This window comes from Myodes glareolus, chromosome 5, assembly GCF_982192425.1.
Source record: "Myodes glareolus chromosome 5, mMyoGla1.1, whole genome shotgun sequence".
In the NCBI taxonomy this organism is placed as follows: domain Eukaryota; kingdom Metazoa; phylum Chordata; class Mammalia; order Rodentia; family Cricetidae; genus Myodes; species Myodes glareolus.
Genome location: NC_142030.1, coordinates 65,551,662 through 65,566,132, shown reverse-complemented (window position 1 = coordinate 65,566,132; position 14,471 = coordinate 65,551,662). Strand labels below are relative to the sequence as shown.

Sequence of the window (14,471 nt, the reverse complement as noted above, 5' to 3'; positions counted from 1 at the left end):
CATAAATACAAGAAAAGGAGAGTAACATCATTCACCTAAGGAGCCTGCAGCAGCCCTCCCATCTGGTCTTGGCTGAGCATCCAGCTTTTTGGCAAGGGTTGTTAGCCAGGTGATCTTGCTCTCTGTCCCTTACTTTGTAAATGACATCATGAGGAGTTGGGGATAGGCTAAGGTTTGTATTTATTTTCTTTCTAACTTCCCCAGACAAATCACCACAATTTCCAGGCTGAAAGGTGCCTTTTCCCAATTTCCAGAGCGTGTGGTACCCACCTACTGTCGAAACCCCAGCTGTGCCTTTTCTCCTTCTTACACTCCTGCCAGAAATAAAGAGCCTGTAATCAAAACTTGGCCGCACATTTGATTGATGTTACTCGAGGCACACACGAGTCTACTCCATTTTTTTACCACCACTGAAGGCTTGTTCAAAAGTCATATTTATGTTCCCTTGGAGAAAAGTAAGAGTATGGTTTCTGGGTCCAAAAGAATTATCACATCTTTGCCAATCCAGGGCATCTGTTGTGTACAGTGGGGAGTCCCTCAGAAATAATATCAACAGAAAGAGATATGGAAGAGTGAGAAACTAGTCCGTGCGTGGTAAGGACTCTTATTCCTTAGTTCTTGGTTACCACATCTCTGCATGTACTCAGACTTCCTCCACACAATGAATGACATCACTATCTACTTTGTTGCTCCAACTTGAAACACAGGAGACATCGTTGGTTGCAGTCTCTCAATCTTCTATTTTCCCCAACCCCATCTGGTCTCACACAATCCATCAGCAAGCCCTGTGAGGTCCTTCACGCAGGTATTCCTGGAGCTTGGCCCAGTTCCTCAGCATCTCTGCAGACCCAAAGCCACTCTCTTATATTTCAGCTAGATGTTCCCCTTTCCTGGACCCTTTCATACCCTGTCAGCGAGGACTAATTAGAGGAAATTTTCATAAAAGTGAATAAATTATGTTGTATCATTTCCTGTGCAAAGCATTTCATTTGTTTCTGTCCGCAAAACAAAATATTTGAATTCATTAAAGTCCAAATGCTTCCTATTAGCCTGCAAAGTCCTGTATTACATTACTGCATTCTCTTTGATACCATGCACCCCACTAGTCATGTTTTTAAATGTACTCATCTACTCTGGGGTGAGAATTACAAGTGCAGCTTAAGATTGTCCCTACCATGGGGACTCGGATGCCACTCTTCCGGTTTGTGGTGCTATTCTTCCTACTGAATCCCTCACTTCCTATCTATGAACAGTTTTATCACCAAGAGAGCCCTCTGTCACCTTAAGAGCCAGCATCCTTGCTGCGTTCACAGAGTGCATGCTCTGTAATTATCTTGTTTATTTTCTATCTGTTTATTAATATACTTGCTTCTGTGATGTCTGTTTACTCCTACCTGGGCCTTATTTGCCATGATATCTTCAATACTCAGCATTATGTCTGGTTCATATTAGGTGTTAATAGGTTTTTGTTCAGGAGATGTGCGAATATTTACTTTATATCTGAAATACCATTAGAAATTCCATTAATTAAATTGGTATTATCACATTGATCAATGTATTGTGTTGACCGAACACTAATGCCCATATTGCAATCTGAAAGGACCTATGGTCCTGCAAAGGAGCAGATAAAGGAATTAATTTTTTACTTTTGCATTTGCCATTGACCTATGCTAAATAGAAAATGTAAACAGAGAAAGCAATTACATTGTTTCTATTACAGAACAACAACCCAAAGTATTAATTGGTTCAATTTTGTTACATGACACACGCTCAGTTTTCAAACTGAATTACATAGACTAGATTTTCTCTTCAGAATACTCTGGGTCCTTACTACCCACAGAGTGGTACCTAGAACAGCAGTATTACAATCAGAATATGGAAGCTTGTTAGTAATAAATACAAGGATATATCCCAGATTGACTCAATAAGAATCTTAAGTTCCCCAACTATTCCCATGCATTTTAAAGTTGGAGAAGGAAAGATCAAGGCCACTTTGAGAGACACAGTCTTCAACCCCACCCCAAAGAATATTATAGCAATTCCAAACTCTACACCAGTTTTCATTTTAACAGACTGCAGGCCTGGTTTCTCAAGCCAATATCCTTAAAGGGGAGCAGAAAGACTTCAGCTGTGACCAGTTCACAGCTGATCACAGTTGCTCTGTCCTGTGTAATATCAGACCTCCAGATGTCCTGTCCCAGAGAAGAAATAGAACCACTAGTATCCACTTAGAGGTATTGGCTTTGGCAAAAGTTTCTTCTCGGAGTAAGAAACAAACAAGAGTGTCTTTTATTAAGTAATCCTAGGTAAAGTGGGGCCTCTGTCAGCATAAAGATCCTAGTAAAGCCTACACATGAATGAACTATTTATTCTGTGTCAAGGCCTGATGCTGTGCTTCCGTCTTTACTAATAGCTTAGGTCCCCAGGCTGGTAGGTGCAGCAACACCCTCTCTCTGAGCCAGAACATCTTCAAGCTTATAATAACTTCTCCATCCTTTCTCACTAGATCCCTCAGCATTTATAATTTTTAAGTTCAATGACATTTAATCTTTTTTTTTATGTTTCTGGCCCACTTCAATACATCTGACGGTATTCTTTATGTAGAACATGCTTGAGTTATTTCCCCAAACCTGAGATGTCTTATGTGATGTAAATCTAAATGCACACAATTATTGCACTTATTCAGATTCCTCATATCTGTTCCCATTGGTGCATGTCTGAAGAACTAGAAATCACACTGAGAGGCAAGGATTAATGAAACCTAAAACATGGAGACATTTAGTAGGAACCTCTGGTCTTTACCATTTTTGCATCATCTACCTGTATATTCATATGTTCATTTCCACATTCATTGGACAATTATTCATTGAGCATCAATATATATATATATATATATATATATATATATATATATATATATATATATATTGTGTGTGTGTGTGTGTGTGTGTGTGCGTGTGTGTATTACATTGGGTCCCACAGTTTGGTATGGTAATAATGCCAGAATACTAATTTAGAGGAGCCCTGTCTTGTTCACTGTTCTATTGCTGTGAAGAGACACCATGACCAAGGCAACTCTTACGAAAAGAATCATTTAATTGGATGCTTGCCTACAGTCTCAGAGGCTTAGTCCATTACCATCATCATAGGAAGCACGGCAGTGTACAAGCACACAGACAGGCATTGGAGCAGTAACTGAGACCTTCACATGTTGGTTCATAGGCAGAGAGAGAGAAAGAGAGACTAAACTTTATGTGGGTTTTTGAAACCTCAAAGCCCCCCCCCACCCAGTGACACACTTCCTCCAACAAAGCCACACCTCCTAATCTTTCAAATTCTATAAAAGAGTTCCACTCCCTGGTGAATAATCATTCAAATATATGAGCCCACAGGTGCCATTATTATTCAAACTAACAGCCCTAAGAGGAAGCTACCAGAAGACATGAAGTATATAAAGAAAGAGATGCTTTGAGGTAGGTTTGCTTGGTCCAGAAAGAGAAGAATAGGTAGACTAAAGGAACATGCATGAAAGACCCAAGAGGTATTGATGGAGAGAATCTACAACCACTAATTTACCAAACCAGCATAACTCCTAGCAACAATATATAAACAGACAAGCATAGTCTCCACACATCATCAAGGAAATTTCCTTTGCACCAAATAGAAAACCACAACTAAGCAAAATACAAAGTTGTAGAACCCACTATCTCATCCCTAACATTTAGGGAGCATTGCAGAAGAGAGAAAGAAAGAGTAGGAGCCAGAGGAACAGGGAATTTGCTGTGAGATTGGGTCTTCTAGTTGTATCAGAAGCTACACACATAAACTCTCACTAGCATGACTGCTCCAATATGAACTGAACAACCAGAGCGTGCCAAATGGGACAGAGAGAAGTCCATGAGGCATGAACCCTACATAGAGAACTGCAGGCAATGGAGGAAGGCTGGGAATGGGAAAAGTGGCCTTTCCCAGGGAAGAGCAAAGAGTACATCTATTAGTTGCCCAGTACCTAATGGTTAGCCCTGAAAACATATATAGGTAGTATTACAGAGACTGATCAGATTCTCTTCATGAGTGTGGTATGTGTGTGTGTGTGTGTGTGTGTGTGTGTGTGTGTGTGTGTGTGTTGTGTATGTGGTATATATGTGTGCAATAACAGTTAGTGAAAAAATAAGCCATAAATTTGAAAAAGAAAGTGAAGCATATTTAGAGGGAGGAAAGGGAAGGAAGAAATACAATTAAGTTATTGCAAAGTAAAAAACCCCACAGGTATAAAGATGAATTGTTAGTGATCTTGGCTAGTTATAAGAGAAGCATGCCTCCCTCTTTCTTCTCTCTCTCTCCCTCCCCCCTCCATCTATCAATCCATCCATCCATACATATATACATGTATACATACATATAGAAAAGTATCTTTCTCTTTTTCTCCTATAGTAGTGAGGACTCAGATAATGGGGAAAGCCTGCTGTGAGTCCAAGAATAATTTTTTTTAATAATGATAAAAAACTGCATATACTCATTTTTGAAGTTTATCTCATTTTTTACTAATTATCTTCTTATCTTCAAAAGTTTCAGTATGAAATCCTCAGACTCCTCCTGGCATCTCTATAGCCCTGCCTCTGTCAGTCTGTCTGTTCAACTACAGACAGGGGTGACAGTAAGTACTCATAATAAGTAGGTAATTTCAAAACATGGCCTCACTTTTGCCTGGGGCTTTACCTGATGAGCCACTTTCTGTCACTCTAGCTCCTTCAGAAGTAAAGGGCTTTTGACAATCCCTTGTCGAGAAGCCATAGCAGCAATAAGATCTGAGTTACTAATGTGTAATGTGAGCATCTGGGAAGCCATAGGAACCTGTGTATTGGAAGGTGGATAGGAATACCTACGCATGCCACTTGCCTGGTCCATCATGCCTGGATATGGATGAGAGGAGAGAGCTAGTTAACACCCTCTGTGTCAGATTCTTTCCATGTAAAAAGCAAGAGTTGGAATGCATTGAGATAGGAGACAACTTCCTGAACAGAACGGCAATAGCACAGGCACTAAGGTTGACAATTCATGAAATTCATGAAACTGAAAATCTTCTGTAAGGCAAAGGACATCAACAATAGTACAAAACGGATGGCACCCTACAGAATGGGAAAAGATTTTCACCAACTCCACATCTGACATAGGGCTAATATTGAAAATATGTAAAGAACTCAAAACACTAGACACCAACAAACCAAATAATCCAATTTTAAAAATAGGGTATCAATTTAAACAGAGAATTCTCAATAGAGGAATCTCACATGGCTGAGAAACTCTAAAGAAATGCTCAACATCCTTAGCCATCAGGGAAATGCAAATCAAAATGTCTTTGAGATTCCATCTTACGCCTGTCAGAATGGCTAAGATCAAAAATATAAGTGACAGTTCATGCTGGTGAGGATGTGGAGTAAGGGGAACACCCCTCCATTGCTGGTGGGAGTGCAAAATTGTACAGCTACTTTGGAAATCAATATGGAGATTCCTCAGAAAATTGAAACTGGATGGGCCTCAAGATCTACACCACTCCTGGGCATATAACCAAAAGATGCTGCATCCTACTAAAAGATATGATCTATGTCCAGAGCAACTTTATTTATAACAGCCAGTGTAGCATGAATTCTAACTGAACTGAGGAGAATTCACTCTACAAGCCGGCAACTGAAAACAACCTGTAAGTCCTTCAACCAAAGAATGAATAAAGAAAACGTGGTAGATGTACACAATTACTCAGCTGTTTAAAAAAAAAAGACATCACAAAGTTTAAAGGTACATGGGTGGAGCTAGAAAAAAAATCATCCTAAGTGAGATACTGCAGTCCTGGAAAGACAAATATGGCATGTTCTCACCTATAAGTGGGTATTAGCAGTTAAATAAAGAATAATCATGCTACAATTCACAGACCCAGAGAGGCTAAATAACAATTTGAGATCGGGGGGGGGGGGGACTCATGGATCTCCCTGTGAAGGGTAAATAGAATTTATTTCGCAGGTGGAATGGAAGCAGGAGGGACGGGGATGGAGGGAGAGAGGACTGAAAGAGATTAGTGGAATTAGTAATTAGAGGGGTATTTGGGGGACAATGTAAAAGTCTAGTGCAATGAACACTCACTAGAAACTATAAGGTTGACCGTAATGTAGATTCCTGATATTGGGGGATATGGAGCCTGAACCTGCCATCTTCTGTAACCAGGCAAGATTTCTAGTGCAGGAATTGGGACATCAACCCAGCCACACAACCTTTGACCTTTGTCCTGTCTGCAGGATGTTCTGGGTAGCACAGAACTTGTGGGAGTGACCAACCAATGACTGGGTCAACGTGAGCCCTATGCCATGAGAGGAAGACCATGCCTGACATTGTGTAGATGCCCAGGAACCAAAGGCTGGACAGCCCAGAGGCCTAGGATTGAATCAAACATGACTGAGAGAAAAAGAGAAAGTCAATGAAATGGTTCTTAATGATATTCTGCTATATTCATAGACCAGAGCCTAACCCAGTCATCTTCAGAGAGGCTTTATCCAACAACTGATGGGGACAGATGCAAAGGCCCACATCCAAACATTAGGCAGAACCAAGGAAGAAAGGGAGGAATGACTATAGAAGCCAGAGGGGTCAAGGACATGATAAGAACATGACCCACAGAATCAACTAAGTGAGGATCATAGGGGCTTACATAGCTTGAAGGGACAATCAGTGATTCTATATGGGTCTGGGCTAGGTCTTCTGCTTATACATTACGGCTATATAGCTGAGTTTTCTTGTGGGAATCCTAACAGCTGGAGTGGTCTTGTCTCTGACTCTTTTGACTGCTCTTGGAACCCTTTACCTCCTACTGGACTGCCTCACACAGCCTTGATAGGAGGGCATGAGCTTAGTCTCATTGTAACTTGCTATCCCTGGGATGCCTTCTCTTTTCTGAAAGGAAACAGAGGGGTGTAGGTCTGGAGGAGAGGGAAAGGGACCGGGAGGAGAGCAGGGAGGTGAAAGTTATCAGGTTGTAATATTTGAGAGAAATTTTTTTTTTAAAAAGGCAAGAGGTGGACAGTTCAGTCACAGTGGCCTCCAGGATATATTTGGAGGCTGCACTGAGTGATCACTATCATTAAGTGTGACAGAGTGACTCAAAACAGAGGCTGTGGAAGCAGATAACTAGTGTTAAAACTGCAACTTTGGTCCTTAATAAGCCTCTGACCTGAAATCAATTACTTTGCCTCTTTTGTTCTCAGTTTTCCTGTTTGAAAAAATGGAGATCACACATTTCTCCCATTATTCTAAGAAACCACGTAACACAATGAGGAGTATCTGCTAAGTGGCCCAAATGACTAGCAAGTGCTAATGACCTAAGTGTGTGTATATGTCCACAATCCACTCAGTATTCTAACTATACTTAATTCTTCATATTACTGTCCCACCCAGAATCCCCTAGGGGACCATTCATGAATCAGTCTGGCCTGCCCTGACCCCAGTTGTTAGAGAACAAGGCAAGGTCACTACCAAAATGCTCACCCACCCAAAGTAAGAGTTAGTAGGGCCAGAAAATCAATCAGGACAAGCCAAAGGCAGATGAGAAACAACACTGGGGTATGAAGTTGTATGTTGCTGAAAGTCTCACTGCTTTATCTGTTAAAATTAAGCATTGTTTATACTTATTTTTTGCAATTAATAGAAAAATTGGCAGTTGATACAGAACAGCAAACTTTACAGTAAGACGCCCCTTGCTTGGGACTGAAGGTCACAGGGACATTTACAAGTCTAGCAAGTATTCTTCTAAGCAAAAGCCAAAGCATCAGCTGCCAGTCCTGTAAATCCTGAGGCAGGAGTTGGCCCACGAGTGGCCAAAGCTTACAGCAGAGGTTCAGTCACTTTGAAGCCAAAAGAAGCTGTAATAAATTAGTTTAAGGTTCACATGATACTACAATGGCAAGAGAATTGAGGATTCTAAGGATAAACTTTGAATGTATTTACTATAAACACTAATTATAAAGCCAGACAGAGACTTAATGGAAAGAAAACAAATTTCTATGTCTTACAGATGCATGAGTGTACACAGAGATTACAGTGCTACGAACAGCTAGCACCCGTGCGTGCACACACACACACACACACACACACACACACACACAGAGAGAGAGAGAGAGAGAGAGAGAGAGAAAGAGATAACCTATTCTCGTGTACATGCAATGTTATGACATTTTGTTTATATATCAGATATATTACTGTTTTGAAAAGTCGTAAATCTAGCATATTTAAGGAATTTTAATATTGTTTCTCTTCACATTGGCAGTTTATTGGTCAAGTTTTCCTATCGCATCTCATGGTAGAATAAAATTTGCTGAAGCTCAAGCTACTGGCTCAGAAAGATGTAGAAAGTTAAATAAAACTCAAGGTGAGACCTCCATGCCATGCCATGGCCCCTCTTCCTCCAGGCCAGACTGATTTTATGCTACACTAATTTTGAAGTCTGACCTGCACTCTATTACTATTTTATTTCCACTTACTTTCTCCCACATGCAGTTTTATTGTTTCATGCTTCACTTTCATGTCAGTTTGGTGAAGAGGGACGGCATGAGGCCTGCAGAGAAGGTTCAGGTTAGGGGAGGGAAATGGATCGTTTTAGCTCAACAAACTTTGTTTCGGTGTGTGTTTCTTTTTTTTTCTTTTTTAATATTTATTTATTTATTACATATACAATATTCTGTCTGTGTGTATGCCTGCAGGCCAGAAGAGGGAACCAGACCCCATTACAGATGGTTGTGAGCCACCATATGGTTGCTGGGAATTGAACTCAGGACCTTTGGAAGAGCAGGCAATGCTCTTAACCTCTGAGCCATCTCTCCAGCCCTCGGTGTGTGTTTCTTATAAAGACAGGAAAATGCACCTTCCCTCCTGGAAACTGAAGAACTGTCTCTTGAAAGACAATTCCAATCTTTTTAGCCTCTAGGCTCTTGGGGGGGGGGGGCGGATATAGGAACTATAGAAGGAAAAGAATGGTCACTGGTTAAACCAAACAAAACAAAAACAAAAGGCATCTAAAAAAATTCCTTGTTAAAAAATAGCATTCTCATTTAACACCTCAGCAGGGTGCCTTACTTAACAAGAATTACTGTGTTAGGGAAACCAGGATGTTGGTGGTCGTAGTGATGACAGTGATGATGATAGGTGATAGAAATAATGATGGCGGTGGAGATGACAGTCATGATGGTAGTCGTGATAGTGACAAGAGTGGTGGTGGTTATGATGGTGGCTGTAACGATGGTGGCAATAGTTGATCCAGTGGTGACCATGGTAACAGAGACGCTGTGGGAGTAGTGATGATGAATGCAAACAGCGGCAGGCATTGCTAAGCCAAGAAAATATAACCAGAAACTGTGTCAGCTTTTAATCATTTCATCTTTGCAAGACTTTCCAATGCTCCTCTTGATTCTATCTTGTGATTTAGAATAGTCTACTCTAACAATAGTAGCGTGGTACCCTGTTCAAGTCAAAAAAAAAAAAGCAAGCAGAGTTGCCATTCAAGATTAAGTCTCACTAGGCTCACGCCCTGTCATGAGGTAAAACTTGGCTGCAGAAACATCTTTTAGTAGATTTGGCTCAATGATCTTTAACATTCTGAGGGTTCTTACAAGTCTACAAATCTAAAGAGGACAATATTCTAGCATTCCATTTTCAAATGACATCTGCATTCAGTCCTGTGGGTTGTGAATGAGGAATGACCATCCAAACCCAGCTAACAGTGATCTGATGTGGGATTCCCCTCTGTATGCTGTAAATATGTTGTATTACACTGGTTAATAAAGAAGCCACTATAAGCTTTGGCTGTTCATTCAGACTAAGTTCTTTGGGAATTACTGTAAGATTACCCAAAGTATTTTCTACTAAATTCAAGTCGTACAGTACTTGTGTTTATAATAAACCTTGATTTTTGGTATTAACAAACTATACGTTACTTTTTTTGATGGTAGTATACCAAGGTCTTAGACTGTCATATTTGTTCTATTGACAGGAAACAGATTGCAAACTTTTAGCACTAGAAATAATTTTGAAGTTTATTTTACAAACATGAAAAATAGACCAGAAAAATGAAGGTCTTTGCTCATGATTAAAAATATTATCGGGCCAGAGCATAGTCTTCAATGTTAAGATAGCTTTAATCTCAACATGGCCATTTATTGGCCAAATGATCATATAACTTTCAGTCTGTTTTGCTTTTGTAATGGGAGATAATAATATACAACATACACATATAATAGATAATAATATGTAATATATCTGATGCATATATATATCAATTTATATACTACTTTAACATAAGATATTGTACTAGCATTTCATAATAAAACATATCATTGTCATGAGAAATATATGGAGTGAAGTAGCCAAAATTCTTAGTTCTTATAGCACAAAGCAAGAAATAATCATCACCTCCATGGTTCTTATCCAAACGAAAGGAGAATACTCTGGACTTGCTGCTATACCAAGTGGTCCATCTTCAAATATAGAGAAGGCTCAAATACAAACCTAATTTCTACCTCCCCTTAGGTTCTTCCCACAAGTCAGACTGGACAAAGTACCACTGAAGGTGTTCACTACCATCCAATGTAAGCAATCACAATGTGAGGCCTGCAGTCTCGATCTTCAGTTGCATTTATAGAACGTGTGTGTGTGTGTGTGTGTGTGTGTGTGTGTGTGTGTGTGTGCACTTTGGAAAAGTTGAAATCATGAGAAATCCTCATTTCGGTTGGCTATTTACTACTCCTCTGAGAAGATCTGACTTCTACACTACCTTATGAATGGTATGCTGATGAATGATGGATAGGAGAGACTGTCAAGCAAAGTTAGAAGGCCAGAATGATCTAAAATTAAGTTAATTAGGACCTCTAATGAGGTTAACCTAACCTTCACACAGAAGGATAACGTGTAATGAGAAAAAAGCACCCATGGGAGTAAAAGAGAATGGAGACTATAATATGGTCTTTGGTTAAAATATAATGCAGACACATTTATTTTAGCTTTCCTGGAAGTCACGTTAATGAAATAGCAGAGCAGTGATTAATGGTGGTATGCAGGTGGAAGAAATGGCGAGACAAAGATGAAAAGAGAATAAAATGCAAAAGGGTGATAAGTCCTAAAACTTTGTAATCATTATTGACTCATGGGGTTACAATTCTGTTTATATTTTCTCTATTATCTTTAAAGATAAGTAATATACAAAATTATATGCAAAAGTCCTCCATGTCAAAAGACAATACTTTTTTTTAAAGATATGGGTTGTTCATCTACTTATTTATTACCAAAATTCCACTGCGCAAATTGTTCTAACAAGGGCAAAGTTTTTTGTAGGTCAGTGCACAATGGATGCCAAATGAAATCAAGGAAAATTTCAAAATGCTAGTGCCTAGATCACACACCCAGAAATTCTGGTATATATATATATATATATATATATATATATATATATATATATATATGCCTTCATTTGCGTGGAGGCAAATTGTTAATAACTTGCTGTCAATTGACTAACTAGACAGCACAAGACACCACAGAGTCCTGTTCTGTATGCTGTGCAGGGTTCAGGGTCCATCAGCATCACACAGGGCCGAGAGATGTGCAGATTCCAAATGATTTATTGTATACTGTCCTTTATGCAGCTAGGTCATTGGAGGACCAGTCAGAGGGAAGAAACTTGGGAAGGAAACTGAGAAGAGACAGAAAGAAAGAAAGAAAGAAAGAAAGAAAGAAAGAAAGAAAGAAAGAAAGAAAGAAGGAAGAAAAAAATTGGGGCAGGAGGTCAATGGAGCTGAAAAGGAAGGGTTTCAGGAAACAGTGTGTGGCTATTGTGTCCTAACATGAAGCCTGCTTAATCTTTAGAAGTGTTTAATAATTTTTGTGTGTTGCTTTTGTTTTTATTTTGGTCTTTTGACTTATTTTTCTTTGCTTTTTGTAGAACTAATGTAATGCTGCTCAGGATGCCCTTGATCTTGCTATGTAGCTAAAGATGGTTTTGAACTCCTGATCATCTGGCCTTCACCTCACAAGTACTGGAGATTTCAGGAAAGGGCTACTATCCATGGCTTTTGATTCAGTCTTTGAGGTGTCACTGCCTGGGTATGGTGCCTGGGTCTTTGTTATTAAATAACAAGGCACAGGGCGAGCAGAACGGAGTGAAACTATAGCAGAGGGGGAGTCCAGAAGCCGGAGTCAGCCCTTGGCTGTGTTTCTTTTGTAAGAATATATCTCACACAAGCAAGAAGGAAATACATTCAGCTGAAATTTATATAGTTGTTTCTTTCTTTTTTAAAAAAATAATAGATCAGTACTTGGGAGACTGAGGCAGAAGGATTGCTCTGAGTTCAAAGTAAGCCTGGGCTACAAAGTATGACCCAGTCTCAAAAACCCAAAGCAAAATAAATAAATGAATATGAAATATGAAGCAACAGCTAGCACAGTGTATGCATTGAGCTTCATAACATATAGAATATTTTCAGTACATTGTCCAAACAAGGTCACAGAAATAACGTGTCCCCTTCCCATTGTGAATACAAAACTGAAGACGTGTGGATATACTAGATTGCTCATTACCATGCAAATAGGTTGCAAACCTGAGTCCTCAAGCAGCTGTGCCCAACTGCCCCTGCCCTACCCCGACATTACTTCATACAACTACGTAAAATCACCCTGTGCGTATTTTCTTGGAATTGTGTTTCCTGTCTGCCTTTCTCAGTTCCTTTTCTTCTGAAGTGTACGTCCTAAGAAGAACTTTAGGGCCCCATCTGTCCAGCTTTGGGCTTCTTCCACACAAGTAAAAAACAAGGCGGACATAGTTCACTGGGTAAACACAAGTGGCAGGCAACAGTGATTTATGCTCACCTTGCAAACTTCTGATTACCAATTCGTCGCCTGCTATATAAACAGGTGTAAACTAAGATTTAATCAGTTTACACAGCATGGTAAATAATTTAATCTCTCCTTAGCAGGGTGCTTGCAAACGTAAATGTTCAAGACCAAATTGATGGTGACGTTCTGGTCTAAGTGTCCACTTTCTCAGCCAGGAAAGCTGTGCCCACAGATGCGTCTCAAGTACCCCTGCCCAGGGACAGGAATGTGGGAGGCAGAAAACCCAGAATCCCCCATGGAAACCTCATTTTCACAACATAAAGCTTAGCTAGGAGCTCAGAGAAATGGCTGTCACCTCTCTACCTTTAACTCTCTCATTCTCAAATGTTCTGTTCTTTTTTTTCCACCATGCATGTCAGCCATCTCTCCACTTGTCAGTTATTCCTGACCACTTTGTCCTGCCACTTCCCTGCCATCCTCACACAGAGCTCATGGAAGAAGGAGCAGAACTATGGGAATAGCAATGAGATAGCTAAAGGTGTTGCATTCTGTTAAAAAAAAAAAAAACTTACTAAGTCTCGTTTAATGTGTACTCATTCAAGAAGCCCCTTCATCAATTCTGTAGGTAGTTGTTTATTATCCCATTTTCCAGTTAAGATAATTGAGGCAGAGAAAGAAACGTTCCACACACGACATATATAATAAACACCCCAGGCCTCAGCTAGGTTTGTCTCCATGAGCCTCAGTTTTAAGTTATCCTATAAAATTGTACAGGCATTGAGCTGGGCTCAGATAGCCTAAATAATATTCAGGAGGCTCATTATTTTAACTCTAAGGAAAATGACCAGTACACCATGTTCCCCCACTAAAGCACCTCCATGAGCCTATGGAATATCTCATGGGAGACAGTAACTTTATAGGAAACACCTGGACCCCAGTCTGCCTTGATGGAAGAGTGTGTCTGTGTAGGTATAGAAAAATTACACAGAAAAAAAAAACAAACACAATAAACAGTGGGTATCCCAGAAAGAAAGGATCTGCAATTTGCCTTGAGGGAACAGCGCACGGCGCAAGGCAAGGAAACCATGCAATCAAATACATGACACTTACTTCCGTCCTTGGCTCCCTGCACTCTCCATCACGTAGTAGCCCGGCTTGCACTCATATCTGCAGATGGTGCCCACATCGTGGCTGCCCTCTAGGCAATGTGGCAGAAGCAAATTGGCATTTGGAATAACTGGAGGAGCATCACATTCCAACTTGCAGTAGACTTCAGGGAGAGACCAGAGTCCATCTTCCAGACAGGTCAGCCATGGGCTCAGTCCTGACTCCAGGAAAGAGAATCACGTGATGCTCCGAACAGAAAACACATTGACAAAGAACAGAAACCTAGGTAACGAACAGATGCACTGACTTTCAAGTCCGATTAGTCTTTGTTGAGCAGTGTCTCTAAAACCTCCCAGCAAATGCTGACCCCGTCTGTTCTTACTTTACAGCTCTTAGTGAGGTCTCACATACCATAGCACCGCATAAAGATACCCTAGTCTCAATGGAAGAAGAGCTGCCCATCAAATCATTGCCTCTCTTCCTACCTATAAGTAGCAAATGCA

General features: G+C 40.2%; 1 protein-coding gene across 1 annotated transcript in view; it reads right to left on the bottom strand.

Moving 5' to 3' along the window:
- Positions 1-14,471, bottom strand: part of Pappa2 (pappalysin 2) — a 240,885-nt gene that overhangs the window by 61,349 nt on the left and 165,065 nt on the right. Inside the window, exon 16 of the mRNA XM_048421621.3 lies at positions 13,972-14,185. Within this exon, the coding sequence (XP_048277578.3) occupies positions 13,972-14,185 (214 nt within the window). The remainder of the gene's footprint in view (positions 1-13,971; positions 14,186-14,471) is intronic.